Below are 20,443 nucleotides of genomic sequence, written 5' to 3'. Positions count from 1 at the left end.
CATGTTTTGGAATATTTCTATTCTGTACAGGCTTTCTTCTTTTCACTCTATTAATTAGGTTAGGGTTGTGGAGTAACTACAATGTTGTTCATCCATGTTTAGATCTCTTATCACAGCTATTAAACTATACCTGTTTTAAAGTCACAATTGGCCTCATGGTGAAATAACTGAGTGGTTTCTGTAAGTGTGCGTACTGGCGGCAGAGAAGTCAGACGCAGGAGAGCAAAAACTGTGTTTCCAACGGCGCAATTTAAAAACAAAAACCCACCGGAAAACAGAACCATCAATAAATGGGTACATAACCCGACGCACACCAGGACAGACGAGCACAAGCACTTACAATAAACAATCGAGGACATGAGAGGGAACAGAGGGTTAAATACACAACATGTAATGAATGGGATTGAAACCAGGTGTGATACAAGACAAGACAAAACCAAAGGAAAATGAAAAGAGGATCAGCGATGGCTAGAAGGTCGGCGACTTCGACCGCCGAACGCGGCCCGAACAAGGAGAGGGACCAACTTCGGTGGAAGTCGTGACAGTTTCCTTACTTTCCGGCAACTGAGTCAGGAAGGAAGCCTGTGTCTTTGTAGTAAATGGGTGTATTGATAAACCATCCAAAGTGTAATTAATAACTTCACCATGCTCAAAAGAAATATTCACTGTCTGTTTTTTGTATTCATTTTTACCCATGTAACACTAGGTGCCCTTCTTTGCGAGACATTGGAAAATCTCTCTGGTCTTTGTGGTTAAAGCTGTGTTTGAAATTCACTGCTCGTCTGAGGGACCTTACAGATAATTGTATGTGTGGGGTACAGAGATGAGTTAGTCATTCAAAAATCTAGTTAAACACTATTATTGCACAGAGTGAGTCCATACAATTTATTATGTTAAGCACATTTTTACACCAGAACTTATTTAGGCTTGCCATAACAAAGGTGTTGAATAATTATTGACTCAAGACATTTTAGCTTTTAATTTTTAACTAATTAGTAAACATTTTGAAAACATAATTCCACTTTGAAATTATGAGGTATTGTGTGTAGGTTAGTGACCAAAAAATCTAAATGTAATCCATTCTAAATCAAGCTGTAACACAACAAAGTCAAGGGGTGTGAATACTTTCTGAAGGCACTGTACAGATTAGTACTTGGAAATAATATGTTTTTGCATGGACATTCCATTGAGGACCACCATTTTAAAGTAGTCAACTGGGTGGGACTTCCTATAGATTAAGGAAGGATCAGATCCTGATAATAATCCAGATCCAGATTATACTAGTGAGCAAACACTTCATAACTGCAGGTGTTCAAACCTGTTCAAACACACTCCAGTTGGAGGTATGCAACCATTCAGTTTGTTTACCAAGTCATAGTAGTAGAAGAAAATTCATTACTTCAAAATGTAGATGGCCTCAATGGCGCTGCCCATTCCCTCACAGACGCCATAATAGGACAGATACAATTATTTGTTGTCTACGTCTATGGTTCAAGGGTGAATAAAGTGTCCTTAGTTACAGTACCTTGTGATGTTACAGTTATTTTGCAAGGCTATATGTACTGTACTGAACAATGAACCACACCCTCTTAACCATTCACCAGGCTTATCTAGGCACGAGTAACAATATTTCAACGCTAATCCACTCTCTCTCTCTCTCTCTCACATCCTCACTCTCTCTCTCTACTTAAAATGAAGTATTTACACTAAAACAGCATGACCAAAGTGAATAACACAACAAGTGTATTTTATATTATTTACTTTAAAAAAACATATTAGCAAAATTTGACACTTACGAAATAGGCAATACGATTAATTTACAAAATGGGTCAGTTTGGTAATTGAATTCCAAATGAATAATATGAACATAGAACAATGCTGTTGAATCCATAGAATTAGGAATTAGAATAATAGAATGGAAATGAACCTTCTAATAAATGGCCAAAGGTCAGCCATGTTGGTCAGGGAGTTTGCCAGTGCTCTGATAAGATACTGTGTAAAACAATGAATGTGAAGAATTTATCTGCACTGTATGTGTGTTAGCTAGCTAGCCAAACAGTTTTAGATTAATGATTCCAAATTAACTCCCAATATGCCAACATTCCATTCAAACAATGCAGTCAATCCACAGCCACTACACTGGTTCAAATCAGTTGATGATAGGACATAGACAAGTTGTAAATGCAACAAGTACTGAAATTGTATCATATAATAGCACGCACTGCTTTCCAATAAAACTAAATGTGGAGACATTTAGGGGCTATTTACATATAACATTTGTATAAAACCCATATAAATTGTATTTATATGACAATATTTGAGGTTGACTATAATTACATTACATAATTTCTGATACATCACATGCCTCACTTTTATTTTTCTGCATAAGTAAAATCAGGAAATGGATCACCTATGCCTCTACTGCCATTCATTCCAATTAGACTAGTTTTGGATTTCTCCCTGACCAAAATGGCTGCCATTTTCGCCCCATTATGGAACGAACTTTGAGGGTTTATGACATAGCCCCTCTAGTAATGTCATAGGGGGCAGCAGGTAGCCTAGTGGTTAGAATGTTGGGCCAGTAACAGAAAGGTTTCTGGATTGAATCCCCGAGCTGACAAGGTAAAAATATGTCATTCTGCCCCTGAGAAAGTTAACCCACTGTTCCCTGTGCGCTGTGGATGTTGATAAAGGCAGCCTCCCGCACCTCTCTGACACGTTTCAGTTAGACACATTTCAGTTGAAAGCATTCAGTTGTACAACTGACTAGGTATCTCCCTTTCTATGGATCAATCAATCACATGTCGCTATGAATACTCACAGGCTGTCTGTCTGGTTCAAACCCCTCCCTGTTCACACACTCAGCCTCATGCTGAGTGTGTGAACTGACTCACTGTCAGACACTGTCTCATCAACCCCATGGGCCGTATCAGCACCTGTCTCTTCAGAACCTTCTATTCTAAAAATAATCACCCAGAACCTTCTATTCTAAACAGAAGCAGGCAGAACATTATATTCTAAAAAGAAGCACCCAGAACCTTTTATTTTAAACAGAAGCACCTATAACATTCTGTTCTAGTCTAAACACAAGACTCTCTGCAGCCAATCAATCATAGGAATCGAATGGATTAGAGGGACGGTCGTAGTGTGACCAATTAAACATAGAAGCCCCAATGTAGTCTAATCAACACCCATATAGAATAGTGTGTAATGTTTGTACCCCATCCACCTAAATTCATAGGTTATTTAAAAAATCTAATAATCTAGTCAAATATTCATGTATTCTTCAAGGCACCTGTTTTTAGCGTCACATGAACAAACATTTGATTCTACGATACTAAACTTCATGGGGCTTTACCATAATATACAAATAAAATAACATGACCAATGCCAACAAACCCCAAAAAATCTTTAGCGCTAAACCCAAAAAAATCTTTAGCGCTAAAATCACATAATGTACACTATTTACACACAGGAAATTGGTCAGTGTTACCTAGTGTTGATTTTTCTGTGGAACATTTCTAGTGTTGGTTCAGGATTTAAACGAACACTCAGTGGTGCAAAAGAACTCCAGTGTTGGTGTTAATAACCAGATTTGAGTGTGATTAAAACACTTAAAACCACGGCCATCATTATCATATTTCCCAGCATGCTCTATTAGTTTTTTATTTTTATTATTGTTTGTTTCAATATCTGTGTTTTTGCATGTACATTGACTGATCAATGAATATTATGCTACACAAAGATAAATAACATAATTCTTTCTAAACTAATTCTATCTGTTAGTTCGATTTATTGCAATGGTTGTTTCAGTTTAGATGGTTTAGGTCAGGGGTGTCAAACATACGGCCCGCGGGCCGGAACCGGCCCCCAAGGAGGTTCGATCAGGCCCGCAGGATAATTTGAAAGTGGAAAAAATGCATAAAAGACATGGAATTAATATTTTTAATTCGCTGCAATTCATGGATTATCCGCTAAGGGGCGCACTCTTTCCATCAGAGTAGAAGACAAGCTGCATCACTGAGACAGACTGAAAACAGCAGACGGTATCAATGCGCCATCTGCTGCTTGTTACGACGTTGTTAATACCTTGGTCTCTACCTCTCCGCTACACCCTCATTAGCCAAAATGTCGTTATCCAAACGGAGAAAAGTAGATAAGGAGTGTAGAATTTTCAAAGAAAAATGGACCACGTCCTATTTATTTACAGAGATGCACGGAAAACCTTCGTGCTTGGTGTGTTTGCAACAAGTTTCGGTATTGAAGGAATATAATATTCGACGCCACTACGAGACTCATCACAGCGAAAAATATGACGGCTTGCAAGGACAACTGAGAAGAGATAAGATTAACGAATTGCTGGCGGGTCTGAGGAAACAGCAGTCAACTTTCATCCAGAGCCGAGAAGTCAGTGAAGCAGCGGTAAAAGCCAGCTACCTAATTGCTAGCGAAATAGCATTAGCATCGAAGCCGTATTCCGACGGTGACTTTGTTAAACGATGCATGATGAAGGCGGCTGAACTTGTATGTCCCGAGAAGCGACAAGCTTTATTGCACATAAAAAAGTAAATTGCACATTTGTCTAAGGAAATATGAGGTGTTTCATGAAATGTTTTGTAAAAGGATAGTTCATTAAATTTCAATATTTTCCTAATGTTCTTGTGCTTCTTTACACCAAAACAAAGGAAAGACATGATATTTTGGTTATTTATAGCAGAGTATGGTATAATTTTAATTTTAATAATTTTAATGGTCCGGCCCACTTGACATCTCCCTAGGCCGTATGTGGCCCACGATGCGAAATGAGTTTGACACCCCTGGTTTAGGTAGTCTCATCTATCAATTTTCCAAACTCTGACAGTCATTCTGAATGCAGGCTACGGGTGATCAAAAATGTAAACTCTTGGATATCCACACTCTGGCTAGATTCCAATAGGAATGACATCACCTTGCAAGCCAGCGTAATGTGAATGCAAGCCTGATGTGGCCTGTAAACTAGGAGTTTCAGGCCACTGTTAATCATTTTATTTGGTGAAAGCCACAGGACTGAAAATGAACGAATGCAATGACCATGTCTTTGTCACTAACAATTCTACAATTCACTCGAAAAGGTAAGGCACACTGGGAAATATGCAAATACGGCTTTACACCATACCCCAAATACAAGTTACCTTAACACTACAGGTGTTCATTAAAATGTTAATATCACTGAAAAAAGTGTGGACCCGTATAGACTCTGAAAAAGTGTTACATTTAACAAATCGCAGAGTTGATTCAACACTGGAGAATTTGCTGTACAAGTAAATACATGGTACTTTCCAGTGCAAAATGTCTCTAACCAACAAACAGTTAGAGCAATTCAGTGTGATTACTCTGAATGATAGCATTGCAACCCTCTTAACAGATTCCTAAAATCCATGGTATTATTAGAAAAAGAGTACACTTACAGTAATAAAAACATAATGCATTACATTCTCTTTGTTCATTTCTTGTTACAGACATCAGCTAATATCTTGAACTTTGGCCCCAATGTGTTTAGGAAGTCCAGGTCTTCCTGGTTGCCTTGGTCACTGCAGCAGCCCACTGAGCCGGCTGGAGACCCCACCCCCTCGAAGCCGTACGCGTGGATGATGTCATCGGCATATCGCCCCTCCTCCCTCGTCCCTAGGTAAGCCAACTTCTGCAAAGACCAGGTAGACAATGTAAGAAATTAGGTGAAGAATGGAGAATGCATTTTGTTATTAGTCCATAGAGAGCAGCCAAGGACTAGTCCGATGTTAGGGAAAATATTACAGTAGGTGATATTACATCCTTGCATAGGATATTACTGGCAGGTATTACACTGAGAACAGACCAACATTTTACCAACCAGACAAGATATATGAAAGCTAACACAGGATTTAGCAAGTAAGCAAGCATTTCAGATGGGAATTGTCTAGGCTTTTACCAATAGGAAGAACGATTTACATTGTTTGAGTTGTTTCTCGAGTTCTTTACAACTACTTTACCTGTTGTAAAAACAGCCCGTTGGTTTGCCAGGTGTGCCAAGCTGCAGAGTTGTTGAATTTCATGAAACGTGTGTTGTCAAAAGTCATGTTTCCACTGCCATATTGACCTCCACCACATTGTCCACTGGCATATTGTCCACTGCCATATTGTCCAACGTACTGGCTGCCTTCGTATTGGCCAGAGAAGCCGGTCTCCATATCGGTCACTATGACGCCGCCGGACTGCTGAGCGCCCAGGCCTCCTCCAATCATACCAGAGTTCTTAACTCCCACCCACCCCACGTCAATCATGGATCCCTTCACTGATGAGTCGATCCCAGATGCAGGAACGATGATGAGATTTGAATCCTGAGGAGCCATATTTCATAGAGGAAAAAAAATAAAATATCCAAAAACAAATTAGGATATAACAGTGAAATTTGCTAAGATTCCATGAACATGAGAAATGTGTTTTGTAATGCTGTCATTATGACAGACTTACCACTGCATCCCCTGGGGCCTCAATGTTAGACTTCAGGAGGATACCGCCACTGTCTCCCATATCTTCCAGCTCCATTTTCTCATTCTTTGTAACACAGATGAATGCAAAGAAGATACCTGCAATAAAGAACGAAAAAGAAAAGTAGCTCAATAAAAATGTATGGTCGGAAAGTGGTCACAGGGTCGTCTGACGAACAAGAAGCACAAGCCATTTGCTAAGGAACAAAGTTATACTAGCCGTCATCAGTTGCTTAAGAGTAATGTCTAACGCCTCATACAGTTTTATATGTTATCCTATCTTATTACTGCTTTGACACTAACCTGTCAGGCCTACATAAATAAGATGAATGAACATAATAAAGCATTAGATACTCACAGAGAAGAAGTAGCAGGCACAGCGCCAGCAGCATGGCCAGGATGGCCCACACCCCCAGCGACGTGGAGTTCTGGTAGGCCAAACACGCTCCGTTCCTGCAGCGGCAGATCTGGACAGTTACAGTCTGGGTCTTTCCAAATCCCTGTAAGTCCTTGACCATCAGGGGGACAGTATACAGACCAATAGGGAGGTCCTTGGTGTGCTCCAACATCCCTGCAGTGTCTGAGGAGGAAATACACTGTTGTAAAGAACAGGAGTTTGGGCACTAGTTTTCCTGGTGAGATTACATTGTAAGGACTAAAATTCCTGCCTCTAAACAATACTCATTGTCAGTTAGGTGCTGTGTAAGGTGGCTCTGGTGAGGTTGCATTCTAGAGTATTTCGGCTCTAACGTTGTATTGAAGAATGTATGAGACTGACTACTCACTATAAGATGCGCATATTCCGTTTATATTGAAATAATTGCTTCACTTTTTAAATCACATGCAAGATATCAATTTATATAGAGATGGAATGGAGTCCGGAGGTAGGAATCATTTTCATACCGTTAAGTCGCTTCACAGCCCATCTTCCATCATGCTCCTCTCCCAGTTCGAAGCTGAAGGGGGCGGAGAATGGAGCTCGGTCTTTGTCCTCTGCTACCACCAGCACGGAGCCCATCTCTCCCCCATCCTTCTCACACACCACCAGGTCTTTAGAGGGGATGACTGGGACGTGGTCGTTCACATCCTCCACTTGAATAATCACTGTCCCTGTACCTGTCTTGAGACCTAAAAATAGAGTAAGAAACATGATAACATATCAATGAATAATTCTTGCTGGTTTGATTGTGGTTTTATTGTGAGAGCTTGACTGAGTAAGATTTCCAATGTATTCAATAATCACACTCAGAAATAAACTTTAAAGTTCAGTGAAATACAGATGCTATACAGTACTGGTATCTCCCTAGTAGTCACTCCCTGTTATAAATGCAAAACAGAGATAAGGGCCAGTAGCTAGGGTATGTATTGATATGTAGGCTACGTGTGCCTTTTCTTAAATAGATGTAGTCCTGTCCTTGAGCTGCTCTTGTCTGTTAATGTTCTGTATTATGTCATGTCTCATGTATTGTGTGGACCCCAGGAAGAGTAGCTGCAGCTTTCGCAATAGCTATTGGGATCCTAATAAAATACCAAGTCACACCAGGTGTTATAGAGTGACTACTATACTCCTCATCTTGTCACTTAAACAACACATAGACTTATTGTTCCAATTCATCCCAAAGGTGTTCGATGGGGTTTAGGTCAGGGCTCTGTACAGACCAGTCAAGTTCTTCCACACCGATCTCAACAAACCATTTCTGTATGGAGCTTTGTGTGCACGTGGGCATTGTCATGCTGGAACAGCAAGGGCCTTCCCCAAACTGTTTCACAAAATCATTTAGAATGTCATTGTATGCTGTAGCCTTAAGATTTCCCTTCACTGGAACTATGGGGCCTAGCCTGAACTAGAGGTCGACCGATTAATCGGAATGGCCGATTAATTAGGGCCGAATTCAAGTTTTCATAACAATCGGTGATCGGCATTTTTGGACACCGATCATGGCAGATTACATTGCACTCCACGAGGCGACTGCGTGGCAGGCTGACTACCTGTTATGCGAGTGCAGCAAGGAGCCAAGGTAAGGTGCTAGCTAGCATTAAACTTATTTTATAAAAAACAATCAAACTTAACATAATCACTAGTTAACTACACATGGTTGATGATATTACTAGTTTATCTAGCTTGTCCTGCGTTGCATATAATCGACGCGGTGCCTGTAAATTTATCATTGAATCAATGCTTACTACACCAAACGGGTGATTTAACAAGCGCAATCGCTAAAAAAGTGCCGTTCTTAAAATCAATACACAAGTATATATTTTTAAACCTGCATATTTAGTTAATATTGCCTGCTAACATGAATTTATTTTAACTAGGGAAATTGTGTCACTTCTCTTGCGTTCTGTGCAACAGAGTCAGGGTATATGCAGCAGTTTGGGCCGCCTGGCTCGTTGCGAACTGTGAAGACTATTTCTTCCTAACAAAGACAGCCAACTTCGCCAAACGAGGGATGATTCAACAAAAGCGCATTTGTGAAAAAATTACAATCGTTGCACGAATGTACCTAACCATAAACATCAATGCCTTTCTTAAAATCAATACACAGAAGTATATTTTTTTAAACCTGCATATTTAGTTAAAGAAATTCATGTTAGTAGGCAATATTAAACTAGAGAAATTGTGTCACTTCTCTTGCGTTCATTGTACGCAGAGTCAGGGTATATGCAACAGTTTGGGCCGCCTGGCTCGTTGCAAACTAATTTGCCAGAATTTTACGTAATTATGACATAACATTGAAGGTTGTGCAATGTAACAGGAATATTTAGATTTATGGATGCCACCTGTTATACGGAACAGTTCCGTATTTCACTGAAAGAATAAACATTTTGTTTTCGAAATGATAGTTTCCGGATTTGACCATATTAATGACCTAAGGCTCGTATTTCTGTGTGTTATTATGTTATAATTAAGTCTATGATTTGATAGAGCAGTCTGACTGAGCGATGGTAGGCAGCAGCAGGCTCGTAATCATTCATTCAAACAGCACTTTAGTGCGTTTGCCAGCAGCTGTTTATGACTTCAAGCCTTTCAACTCCCGAGATTAGGCTGGTGTAACCGATGTGAAATGGCTAGCTAGTTAGCGGGGTGCGCGCTAATAGTGTTTCAAATGTCACTCGCTCTGAGACTTGGAGTAGTTGTTCCCCTTGCTCTGCAAGGGCCGCGGCTTTTGTGGAGCGATGGGTAACGCTGCTTCGAGGGTGGCTGTTGTCGATGTGTTCCTGGTTCGAGCCCAGGTAGGGGCGAGGAGAGGGACGGAAGCTATACTGTTACACTGGCAATACTAAAGTGCCTATAAGAACATCCAATAGTCAAAGGTATATGAAATACAAATGGTATAGGGAGAAATAGTCCTATAATTCCTATAATAACCTCAACCTAAAACTTCTTACCTGGGAATATTGAAGATTCATGTTAAAAGGAACCACCAGCTTTCATATGTTCTGAGCAAGGAACTTAAACGTTAGCTTTTTTACATGGCACATATTGCACTTTTACTTTCTTCTCCAACCCTTTGTTTTTGCATTATTTAAACCAAATTGAACATGTTTCATTATTTATTTGAGGCTAAATTGATTTGATTGATGTATTATATTAAGTTAAAATTAAAGTGTTAATTCAGTATTGTTGTAATTGTCATTATTACAAATAAATATTTTTTTTTATATAAATCGTCCGATTAATCGGTATCGCCTTTTTTGGCCCTCCAATAATCGTTATCGGTATCGGCATTGAAAAATCATAATCGGTCGACCTCTAGCCTGAACCATGGAAAACAGCCCCATACCATTATTCCTCCTCCACCGTACATTAAAAGTTGGCAATATGCATTGGGGCAGGTAGCGTTCTCCTGGCATCCGCCAAACCCAGATTCATCAGTCGGACTGCCAGATGGGGAAGCGTGATTCATCAAGCCAGAAAAACTTGTTTCCACTGCTCCAGAGTCCAATGGCGGCGAGCTTTACACCACTCCAGCCAACTCTTGGCATTGTGCCTGGTGATCTTAGGTTTGTGTGCAGCTGCTCGGCCTTGGAGACCCATTTCCTGAAGCTCCCGACAAACAGTTCTTGTACTGACGTTGCTTCCAAAGGCAGTTTGGAACACAGTAGTGAGTGTTGCAACCGAGGACAGACCATTTAAGTGCTAGGCTCTTTAGCACTCGGTGGTCCCGTTCTGTGAGCTTGTGTGGCCTACCACTTCGCGGCCGAGCCATTGTTGCTCCTAGATATTTCCACTTCAAAATAACAGCACTTACAGTTGACCGAAGAAGCTCTAGCAGGGCAGAAATTTGATGAACTGACTTGTTGGAAAGGTGGCATCCTATGACAATACCACGTTTAAAGTCACTGAGTTCTTCAGTAAGGCCACTACACTGCCAATGTTTGTCTATGGAGATTGCATGGCAGTGTGCTCGATGTTATACACCTGTCAGCAACAGATGTGGCTGAAATAGCCAAATCCACTAATTTGAAGGAGTTTCCACATAGTTAAATACACAATATATACAAAAGTAAGACACTGTAAACAATATCTACTTACTGGCATCAACAGCTTTCATAGTGACGTTGTACACGCCATTCGTTACAAAGTGGGACTCCCTGTCGATATTATTGGCGATCTTCAGCTGTCCGGTGCTTTCATCTACCTTGATCCATGAAGCAGGGTCTGAGACCTTGTAATACCTGAGAGGGAACAGAGAGAGAGAAGGAACTTTTACAGCATTCTCATGTATAACGGTACAATTCTGCTGGAGTGAGAAAAAACATGGCATTTCTCTATCTTCTATTGAAACACAATCTGACCTTACTTGTTATAACATCATATTATTATTATTATTATCATTATCAACATGGTCACACAATAGGCCAATACTACACTGGTTCCAGATCTGTTTGTGCAGTCTTGCCATCTCCTGTAATTATGGCAAGACAGTACAAACAGATCTGGGACCTGGCTAGGTCAATTATTGGTGAGATCAATAAGGTAAACTAGGGTCTTACTTGATGCCGGCGCTGCTCTTGGTCTCTGGGTCTACGGCTATGTAGGTCCCAATCAGGGTGTCGTTAGGAGTGTTCTCCTTGACTGTGAAGAGTACGGTGGGGGCGGTGAACTCTGGTCCCTCGTCCTCGTCCACTACAGAGACGTCTACAGGGATGGACATCCACTGGGCCGTGGTCCCACTCAGCTCAGCCTGGTTACGGGCCAACACCTCCAGCTTTAGATTCTTGGTCTTCTCGTAGTCTAGAGGCTGGAGACACAGCAAGGACATTGAGTGTTATTTTACTGTATTATCATCCGTCAATGACAATGCCCAAAGAAGCCTTTTGGCTCAATATTTTGACTGTCTTTATGTTATGGGATAGTTCACTAAATGTATAGATTAGCCTAATTTTATAAATAACTAGCAAGACATCTATGGAAAGTCATGATCAGATCAAAAATAGAGGTTCGTTGTGAGTACCAGCTCACCTTTATTAGGTAAATTAGTCCTTCATTCGTTTTGGGGTCTCTTTCGATCCTGAAGTTCCCGTTTTCATTCCCCTTTTGGATGACAAACTCAGTGTTCCAGTTTGGTGTCTTCACCAAGTCCTTATCTTCAATGGGGATTCTGAGGATGAGTCCCTCTCCTTGGTTCTCTTTAACTTTTACATCGTACTGCAAAAGGAAGTAACATATAGATATTTGGCCAAAGCAAACAGAGTATTCATAAAACAAACTGGGACATCCATGCCTTTTTTGTTACATTGCGGGAAAAACTGCTATACACAAACTCCACCACTGTCAAAGTTGTCAAAGAAAACGTACAGATGTCTTTGTGAATGTGGGAGGGTTGTCGTTGATATCACCCAACACAATGGTGGCTGTGGCTGTGTTGAATAGACCATTCAGAGCTCCATTCATGTCTCTGATTTCCACTGTCACCAAATACTTATCATTCACCTGAAAAACAAATACAAACATACATTTAGATCAATCATTTAAGCAATGATAGCCATGATCAACAACGTGGAACCCTGGAAAACTGTAAGTGAGATATTTTTAAAAGGTACAACGATGGGACTGACCTCTCTGTCGAGGGTGTCTGTTTTGGTGCTGATGACTCCTGTCTCTGGGTTAATGTAGAACAGGTTAGTCCCAGAGAGGAGAGAGTACCTGATCTTAGTGTGGTCTGTACCACGCTCGTCTATGTCTGTGGCATTCACCATCCCCACCATCGTCCCTGCAATAGAACGTATCACAACACACCGGCTATTAGTTCACATCCACAAGTTCCTGTTACAAAGGTCAATGTCTGGATGTGTGCACAAATTGCTCAGAAAATTGACTAACTTGTGAAACGTATGTCAATTTTTCCATGTACTGTATTGCAGAGGCTAGGGGCACTCTGGTATTTCTTATTTCAGCTGTGTGTTTCTCACCTGCTTTGCTTTGCTCCAGCACAGTAAACTGCAGTAGGCCAGTGAAAGTTGGTGCATTGTCGTTCACATCGTCTACATTCACTGTGATGGGTAATGGTAGATCTGTCTCCTGGTTGGTGTATCTGTCAAACACTCTGGCTTGAAACTGGAGGAAGATGGACTCAGTTTAGAAATGGCTTACACTGTTCGTGTTGTCTGTGCTACGCATCAAGAGTACAATTGTCATGTTTTAACATCACAGATAAAGAATCAATCAATTATTCAGGCAAGCAATCAATAATTGTTGTTTACTACTCACTACAAACTGAGGGGTTCTCTCGCGGTCGACAGCTTTGTTGACCTTCAACATCCCACTCTCCATCTCCACACTGAACACACCCACAGGCTCCTCTGTCACTCCGGGCCCACTGATGGTGTAGTACACACTGCGAATGGCCGACGAATCAGACGCAATCTGGACCAGGAAACAATCAAGTATTATCTGCGGTCAAGCTTCAACAAGCGGTGGGATAATAACATCACCCTGGTTCAAGGCCGTGCACAGACCTTTCAGGGGGCAGGTGCTCAAAATGACAATTTTAACATATTTGAGCATAAGCCTATTTATTTCTGCAGCAACACTCTCACTCATTATCACAAATTGTGAACTTGACGACGACTTGCGTCGTGGGTTACGATCCACAATGACAAAAAAATTAATACAAAATTATACCACCACCCAAAAGGGCACTTTAGAGACGAGAAGGACAAAGGGGCATGTGCTCTGCACAGGTAGAGCCCTATCTGTGTGCGTGCCTGCTCTGGTTAAGAAATTGCACAATTAAGAATGTGAAGCATTGAGCTATGCAAAACAGAAATGCTCATATGCCTTACAGGTAATAGGCCTAAAGCACTATACTTGTCGACTACTATTAAAAAAAGTTATTTTGTATGAATATGTATTCCCTAGACAGGTTACAACAGATTAAATTACAGTGCACAACCAGCCTTGTAGTTAGAAAGGAAGGGGAAGGGTTAAAAAGAAGGAGAAAAAACAACTAAGTAAACGTTCCAACTGATCCCTCTGTGTGTGTGTGGTTCGGTGTGTCTGGGTAATGTGAACCCCCAGGTGAGGGCGTGGACCATACAGATACAGAATGTGCATTAGCTGCAGGTGAGAAAGAATGAGAAATAGAGTGGAACATGGGGGTGGGAGAAAGGCAAGGACATGTAGAGGATAAATTGGGGTTTGTTACATGACACAAAATATGAACATGGCTTAGGTTTAATATCAATATTCAAACAAAAAATGTGCTGAAATGTGATGCAAGTTGTAACTTATTTTAAGGACATTACCAGCTCAACGTTCTTTGGAAATGGCTGAACGTCATTTTCTATGATGTTGAAAGGCAGAGGACTCCAACGTCTTTTGGAGCGTTTTAGTAGGCCGTCTTTCAATACCTGAAAAAGCAGAAAAAAGACAACACAAAGTCACAAGTCAACAATGTGATATAGATAATTTCACAAAAACAATACTTTGAAAAATGGGACTTTGTACTATAAGCCCATGCAGAATCCACCTTACCTTTCTAGAGTCCTGGACAAGGTAAACATTCATTTCTCTCTTCTGAGCATTGGGGTCCTGAAACTGCACTGAGAATGTTCTGCCATTGGCTGGTACCATGGTGATGGCGTCTGTTACTATAGTGCCATCAGGTCGTACTGTGAAGTCGGGGTCACTAGTTGTAAAGTCCAATGTGATGGTGTCACATTGGTCCACATCAACTGAACGACGAGAGAAAGAAACGTTATCAACTATACAATGACTAAAAAACAACATGGATCATCCACAACACAATAACTTGATTATGATTAAGGATGTCAACTGGTTATAAACAGTTCATGACTATATTGATTGTTTCATTCAGTATTAAGTACATTCAAAGTTAGACAGGATGGAAACATTTGTGAATGGCAGGACCTTTTGCAATAACATGTCCAACTTGTACTGTCCGAGGTACTGTTGCTTGTATGGAGACAGGGATAAAGCAGGAATCCACACATGAGAGGATCTGGAATTGCATGCGAGAGAGATATTGTTCATACATTCTAACAGGTGGCATATCATACAAAAGCTGTGTTACAAATATGGTACTGCATTCATGGACATTCTGTCTCGTCAGTTCTTTGTACTAGATGAACCAAAAGAATATACATTTAAATGTGTGCATGGACGTTTTCAAGGAGTGCATAGGCTGCACAGGTACAGTGCCTCCAAAAAGTGTTGACACCCTTTAACTTGTTCAACATTTGGTTGTGTTACAGCATGGATTTAATATTGATTACATTGAGATGTTGTGTCACTGGCCTACACACAATACTCCATAATGTCAAAGTGGAACTATCTTTTTCAAAATGTTTACAAATTAATTAATTCAATTAAAAGCTAAAATATCTTGAGTCAATAAGTATTCAACCTCTGTTATGGCAAGCCTAAATTAGTTCAGGAGTAAAAATGTGCTTAACAAGTCACATAATAAGTTGCATGGACTCACTCTGTGTGCAATAATAGTGTTTAACATAATTTTTGAATGACTACCTCATCTCTGTACCACACACATATAATTATCTGTAAGGTCTCTCAGTCGAGCAGTGAATTTCAAACACAGATTCAACCACAGAGACTTGTGTGGTTTTCCAATGCCTCGCAAAGAAGGGCACCTATTGGTAGATGGGTAAAAAAAAAGCAGATATTGAATATCCCGTAGAGCATGGTAAAGTTATTAATTACACTTCGGATGGTGTATCAATACACCCAGTCACTACAAAGATACCGGCGTCCTGCCGAACTTAGTTGCCGGAGAGGAAGGAAACCGCTCAGGGATTTCACCATGAGGCCAATTGTGTCTTTAAAACAGTTACAGAGTTTAATGGATGTAATAGGAGAAAACTGAGGACGGACCAACAACATTGTACTGTAGTTGCTCAACAATACTAACCTAATTGACAGTCAAAAGAAGGAAGCCTGTACAGAAAAAAAATATTCCAAGAGATGCATCCTGTTTGCAATAAGGCACTAAAGTAAAACTGCAAGAAAATGTGGCAAAGAAATTAACTTTGCCTTGAATACAAAGCATTATGTTTGGGGCAAATCCAACACAACATCACTGAGTACCACTTAATATTTTTCAAACATGGTGGTGGCTTCATCATGTTATGAGTATGCTTGTCATCGGCAAGGACTAGGGAGTTTTTGGGATAAAAATGAACTGAATAGAGCTAAGCACAGGCAAAATCTTAGAGGATAAGCTGGTTCAGTCTGCTTTCCAACAGACACTAGTAGACAAATTCACCTTCAGCAGGACAATAACCTAAAACACAAGACCAAATATACACTGGAATTGCTTATCAAGACGACACTGAATGTTCCTAAGTGGCCTAGCTACAGATTTGAGTGAAATCGGCTTGAAAATCTATGGCAAGACTTGAAAATGTCTGTCTAGTCTAAGGGACATTTTTTGTTAAACCTTGCTGATGCTTGTGTACTAGAAGATCTTTCCTGAATCTTAGTTGCTTAGGCATTAAGGTTGAGATTGTTAAAGTAACGAGATCATATAAGATAGAAGAATTGTACGTGCATTAGTATAGGCCTGTTTTAACTTGTCTTGTGAGTGTGTAGCATATAAACCTAACTAGGAAATGAGGTCCCCATGATGTTCTGGGCACACAGTCAGGAGCTGACTGGGACAACCTATGGTTTCCTGTTAGTCAGAAGGGAATGAACTGGTTCCTTTTAATATACTGAAAACAGAGCAAAGTGTTGTATCCTGCGCACCAGTCATAGAGCCTGTTGCTGGGCGACAGGTTCATGCTTGTGAATGTGTGTAAGTGAAACCATACATCATCCGGGCAGACAGTAAAAGGCTCTTGCTGGCTACTTTATGAGGAACTATGTCTGGAGTGATTTCCTGTTGCTTTGACACCTATTGTCCTCACTAGAAGATTAGAATAACCAGCAGTTGCTCCAGAACGAGACGACCAAATTCACAGTTCGTCTGTAACTTTCACTTCAGTTTCGTCCTGTTCTCCACACATGTACACATAACAAGATCATGTGTTTTGTACACGCTTGCATAAGACGGTGGGACTATATAAGGTTTCTGCACTCCTTGTTTCATTTGAGCTCTCGGCCTTCCACCTCAGAGTGTAGGGCTGACCAGCTACATTATTGCAAATCTTATCAAATAAAGGTTGATGTTTGAAGAAATGACAAGTATCTCCTTATTGGTTAGAGTTTCGACGACACTAGCAACAACCAACTTGACAGTGCTTGAATATTGTTTTTAAAGAATAATGGTCAGAAATCGTACAATCCAGGTGTGCAAAGCTCTTAGAGACTTACCCAGAAAGACTCACAGCTGTAATCACTACCAAAGGTGATTCTAATATGTATTGACTCAGCGATGTGAATACTTGTGTAAATTAGATATTTCCGTATTCAATTTTGAATAAACGTGAATACATTTCTAAAAACATGTTTTCACGTTGACATTATGGGGTATTGTGTGTAAATGGGTGAGAAAAATAAATATATTTAATCAATTTTGAATTCAGGCTGTAACACAACAAAATGTGGAATAAGTCATGGGGTATGAATACTTCCTGAAGGCACTGTCGATGTATCAACAAGCTGCACCTTGCCAGTGATCTTTTTAGCTGAATGTTAGACCACTGCATAGCCGTGGAAAGTAGGGGTGCTGAGAGTTCTGCAGCACCCCCTGAAAATTCGGAATAAAAAAACTAGAAGCAGAAATAGGCCTATATACACTATATATACAAACGCATGTGGACCAAAACCATATTAATGCCCATTATTTTGGAATGAGATGTTCAACGAGTAGGTGTCCACATACTTTTGGTCATGTAGTGTATATATACAGTACCAGTAAAAAGTTTGGACACACTGATTCAATCAAGGGTTTTTCTTTATTTTTTTACTATTTTCTACATTGTGGAATATTAGTGAAGACATCAAAACTATGAAATAACACATATGGAATCATGTAGTAACCAAAAAAGTGTTAAACAAATCAAAATATATTTTACATTTGATATTCTTCAAAGTGGCCACCCTTTGCCTTGATGACAGCTTTGCACACACGTGGCATTCTCTCAACCAGCTTCACCTGGAATGCTTTTCCAACCGTCTTGAAGGAGTTCCCACATATGCTGAGCACTTGTTGGCTGATTTTCCTTCACTCTGCTGTCCAACTCATCCCAAACCATCTCAATTGGGATGAGGTTGTGTGATTGTGGAGGCCAGGTCAACTGATGCAGCAGTCCATCACTCTCCTTCTTGGTCAAATAGCCCTTACACAGCCTGAAGGTGTGTTGGGTCATTGTCCTGTTGAAAAACAAATGATAGTCCCACTAAGCTAAAACCAGATGAGATGACGTATCGCTGCAGAATGCTGTAGTAGCCATGCTGGTTAAGTGTGGTTTGAATTCTAAATAAATCACTGATAGCGTCACCAGCAAAGCACCCCCACACCATCACCTCCTCCTTCATGCTTCACGGTGGGAACCACACATGCAAAGATCATCCGTTCACCTACTCTGCGTCTCACAAAGACACGGTGGTTGGGACCAAACATCTCAAATTTGGACTCATCAGACCAAAGGACAGATTTCCAATGGTCTAATGTCCATTGCTCATGTTTCTTGGCCCAAGCAAGTCTCTTCTTCTCATTGGTGTCCTTTAGTAGAGGTTTCTTTGTAGCAATTTGACCATGAAGGCCTGATTAACGCAGTCTCCTCTGAACAGTTGATGTTAGAGTTACCAGCTTGAGATGTGTCTGTAACTTGAACTCTGTGAAGCATTTATTTGGGTTGCAATTTCTGAGGCTGGTAACTCTAATGAACTTATCCTCTGCAGCAGAGGTAACTCTGGGTCTTCCTTTCCTGTGGCGGTCCTCATGAGAGCCAGTTTCATCATAGTGCTTGATGGTTTTTGCGACTACACTTGAAGAAACTTTCAAAGTTCTTGAAATGTTCCGTATTGACTGACCATGTCTTAAGGTAATGATGGACTGTCGTTTCTCTTTGCTTATTTTAGCTGTTCTGTCCAAAATATGGACTAGGTCTTTTACCAAATAGGTCTATCTTCTGTATAAAAACCCTAGTTTGTCACAACACATCTGATTGGCTCAAATGCACTAAAAGCATTAAGGAAAGAAATTCCACAAATTAACAAGGCACACCTGTTAATTGAAATGCATTCCAGGTGAATACCTCATTAAGCTGGTTGAGAGAATGCCAAGAGTGTGTAAAGCTGTCATCAAGGCAAAGGGTGGCCACTTTGAAGAATCTCAAATCTAATATATTTAGATTTGTTTAACACTTTTTTAGTTACTACATGTTTCCATATCCGTTATTTCATAGTTTTGATGTCTTCACTATTATTCTACAATGTAGGAAATAGTACAAATAAAGAAAACCCCTTGAATGAGTAGGTGTGTCCAAACTTTTGACTGGTACTGTATATATATTTATTTTTTCCTCACAGAAGTAGAGCACTGGGGCTTTACTAGTCCTGTATTAGTGGACCAATGCCATCTGTAACACGGGAAAAAGTATACATTTTTTGAAAGTGTTATTTCTTCACAAACGTACTGCACTGGGCCTTTAGTAGTCCTGTATTAACTGACCTATGAAAACCCCCCCAAACATCTTCCCCCGGCTATGCAACACTGTAAAGTCAAAGTTTGGCTACACATTTGCAAAGTCAATTACATTAATAGAAACTTGAGCAGGTGATATATAAAAATCAAATGTGAAAAATACAGAAACACTTTAATTTAATAGAATCGACTTACTTACCAAAAATATGCATAAATGTACAGGTAAATTCGGTGCCATTTTTGTTGCCGCAATTCGAAACACTGTATCCGACTAGACACGATTACACACGCAAGAACAATAACTAAACTTTGTTCTGTCAAGGGCGGGATTGAAATGGTGGATATTCTTTACATCAATCAATTACAGTACCCTCATTTTGTCCATATGGCGACTGGCATTGCCGGTAGCGGAATAACGATTTCGTTTTTGTTCTAATATGACCGTAGAAATGTAGGCATGCTACCACGCCCGCGATTACTCACTAACCTGCAAGTCTGTGACGCATTCGTCGTCTAGGGGTGAGATACTCCCCCCTAACAATAGTCAGTAGGAATTAGATCGAAGTCATGCCCAGCCTTCCTGTGGGGAAAACAACCTGTGGTTACCTAGGTTATTCCATTGGCTCACAGCAAAAACTTCACCCTTTTCAAACGCAATTTTGTTGTTGTCTGCTTGTTTTAGTCAATTACACAACTACATTTAAGAAAATCACAACATGTCTAATGATTACTTTTCAACATTGCCTGCTCCAGCGTTCTCACTACTTAGAAAAACCACCATGCCCCTTTTCATGATGGTGCTGGCTGCCGACCGGAACATTAAACTAGCCAAGACCAACAACACAAACAAAGAGCTACAAG

At 40.4% G+C, this 20,443-nt stretch overlaps 1 protein-coding gene across 1 annotated transcript; it reads right to left on the bottom strand.

Annotated features, from left to right (window-relative positions):
- Nucleotides 1-1,742: 1,742 nt before the first annotated feature.
- On the bottom strand, nucleotides 1,743-20,063 carry LOC111979414 (desmocollin 2-like protein). The gene is made up of 16 exons (XM_024009934.2): nucleotides 19,782-20,063; nucleotides 14,884-14,974; nucleotides 14,488-14,687; nucleotides 14,259-14,363; nucleotides 13,222-13,377; nucleotides 12,924-13,068; nucleotides 12,570-12,724; nucleotides 12,310-12,444; nucleotides 11,974-12,159; nucleotides 11,505-11,752; nucleotides 11,044-11,186; nucleotides 7,410-7,634; nucleotides 6,865-7,086; nucleotides 6,490-6,605; nucleotides 6,009-6,356; nucleotides 1,743-5,680 (listed from the first exon to the last, which is right to left on the bottom strand). The coding sequence occupies exons 1-16, from the start codon at nucleotides 19,818-19,820 to the stop codon at nucleotides 5,483-5,485; spliced, it is 2,712 nt and encodes a 903-aa protein (XP_023865702.1). The 5' UTR covers nucleotides 19,821-20,063; the 3' UTR covers nucleotides 1,743-5,482.
- Between the last annotated feature and the right edge of the window lie 380 nt (nucleotides 20,064-20,443).

The sequence above is a fragment of the Salvelinus sp. IW2-2015 genome, linkage group LG19 (assembly GCF_002910315.2).
Source record: "Salvelinus sp. IW2-2015 linkage group LG19, ASM291031v2, whole genome shotgun sequence".
Lineage (NCBI taxonomy): Eukaryota > Metazoa > Chordata > Actinopteri > Salmoniformes > Salmonidae > Salvelinus > Salvelinus sp. IW2-2015.
This window is presented reverse-complemented; position numbering and strand designations above follow the sequence as displayed.

Coding starts and splice junctions, on each gene's coding strand:
- LOC111979414 (XM_024009934.2), bottom strand. CDS start 19,820: ATGGCACCGAATTTACCTGTACATTTATGCATATTTTTG. Junction 7,087..7,409: donor GGCTGTGAAGCGACTTAACG/GTATGAAAATGA, acceptor TTTCCTCCTCAG/ACACTGCAGGGATGTTGGAG. Junction 6,606..6,864: donor GTGCCTGCTACTTCTTCTCT/GTGAGTATCTAA, acceptor TCTTTATTGCAG/GTATCTTCTTTGCATTCATC.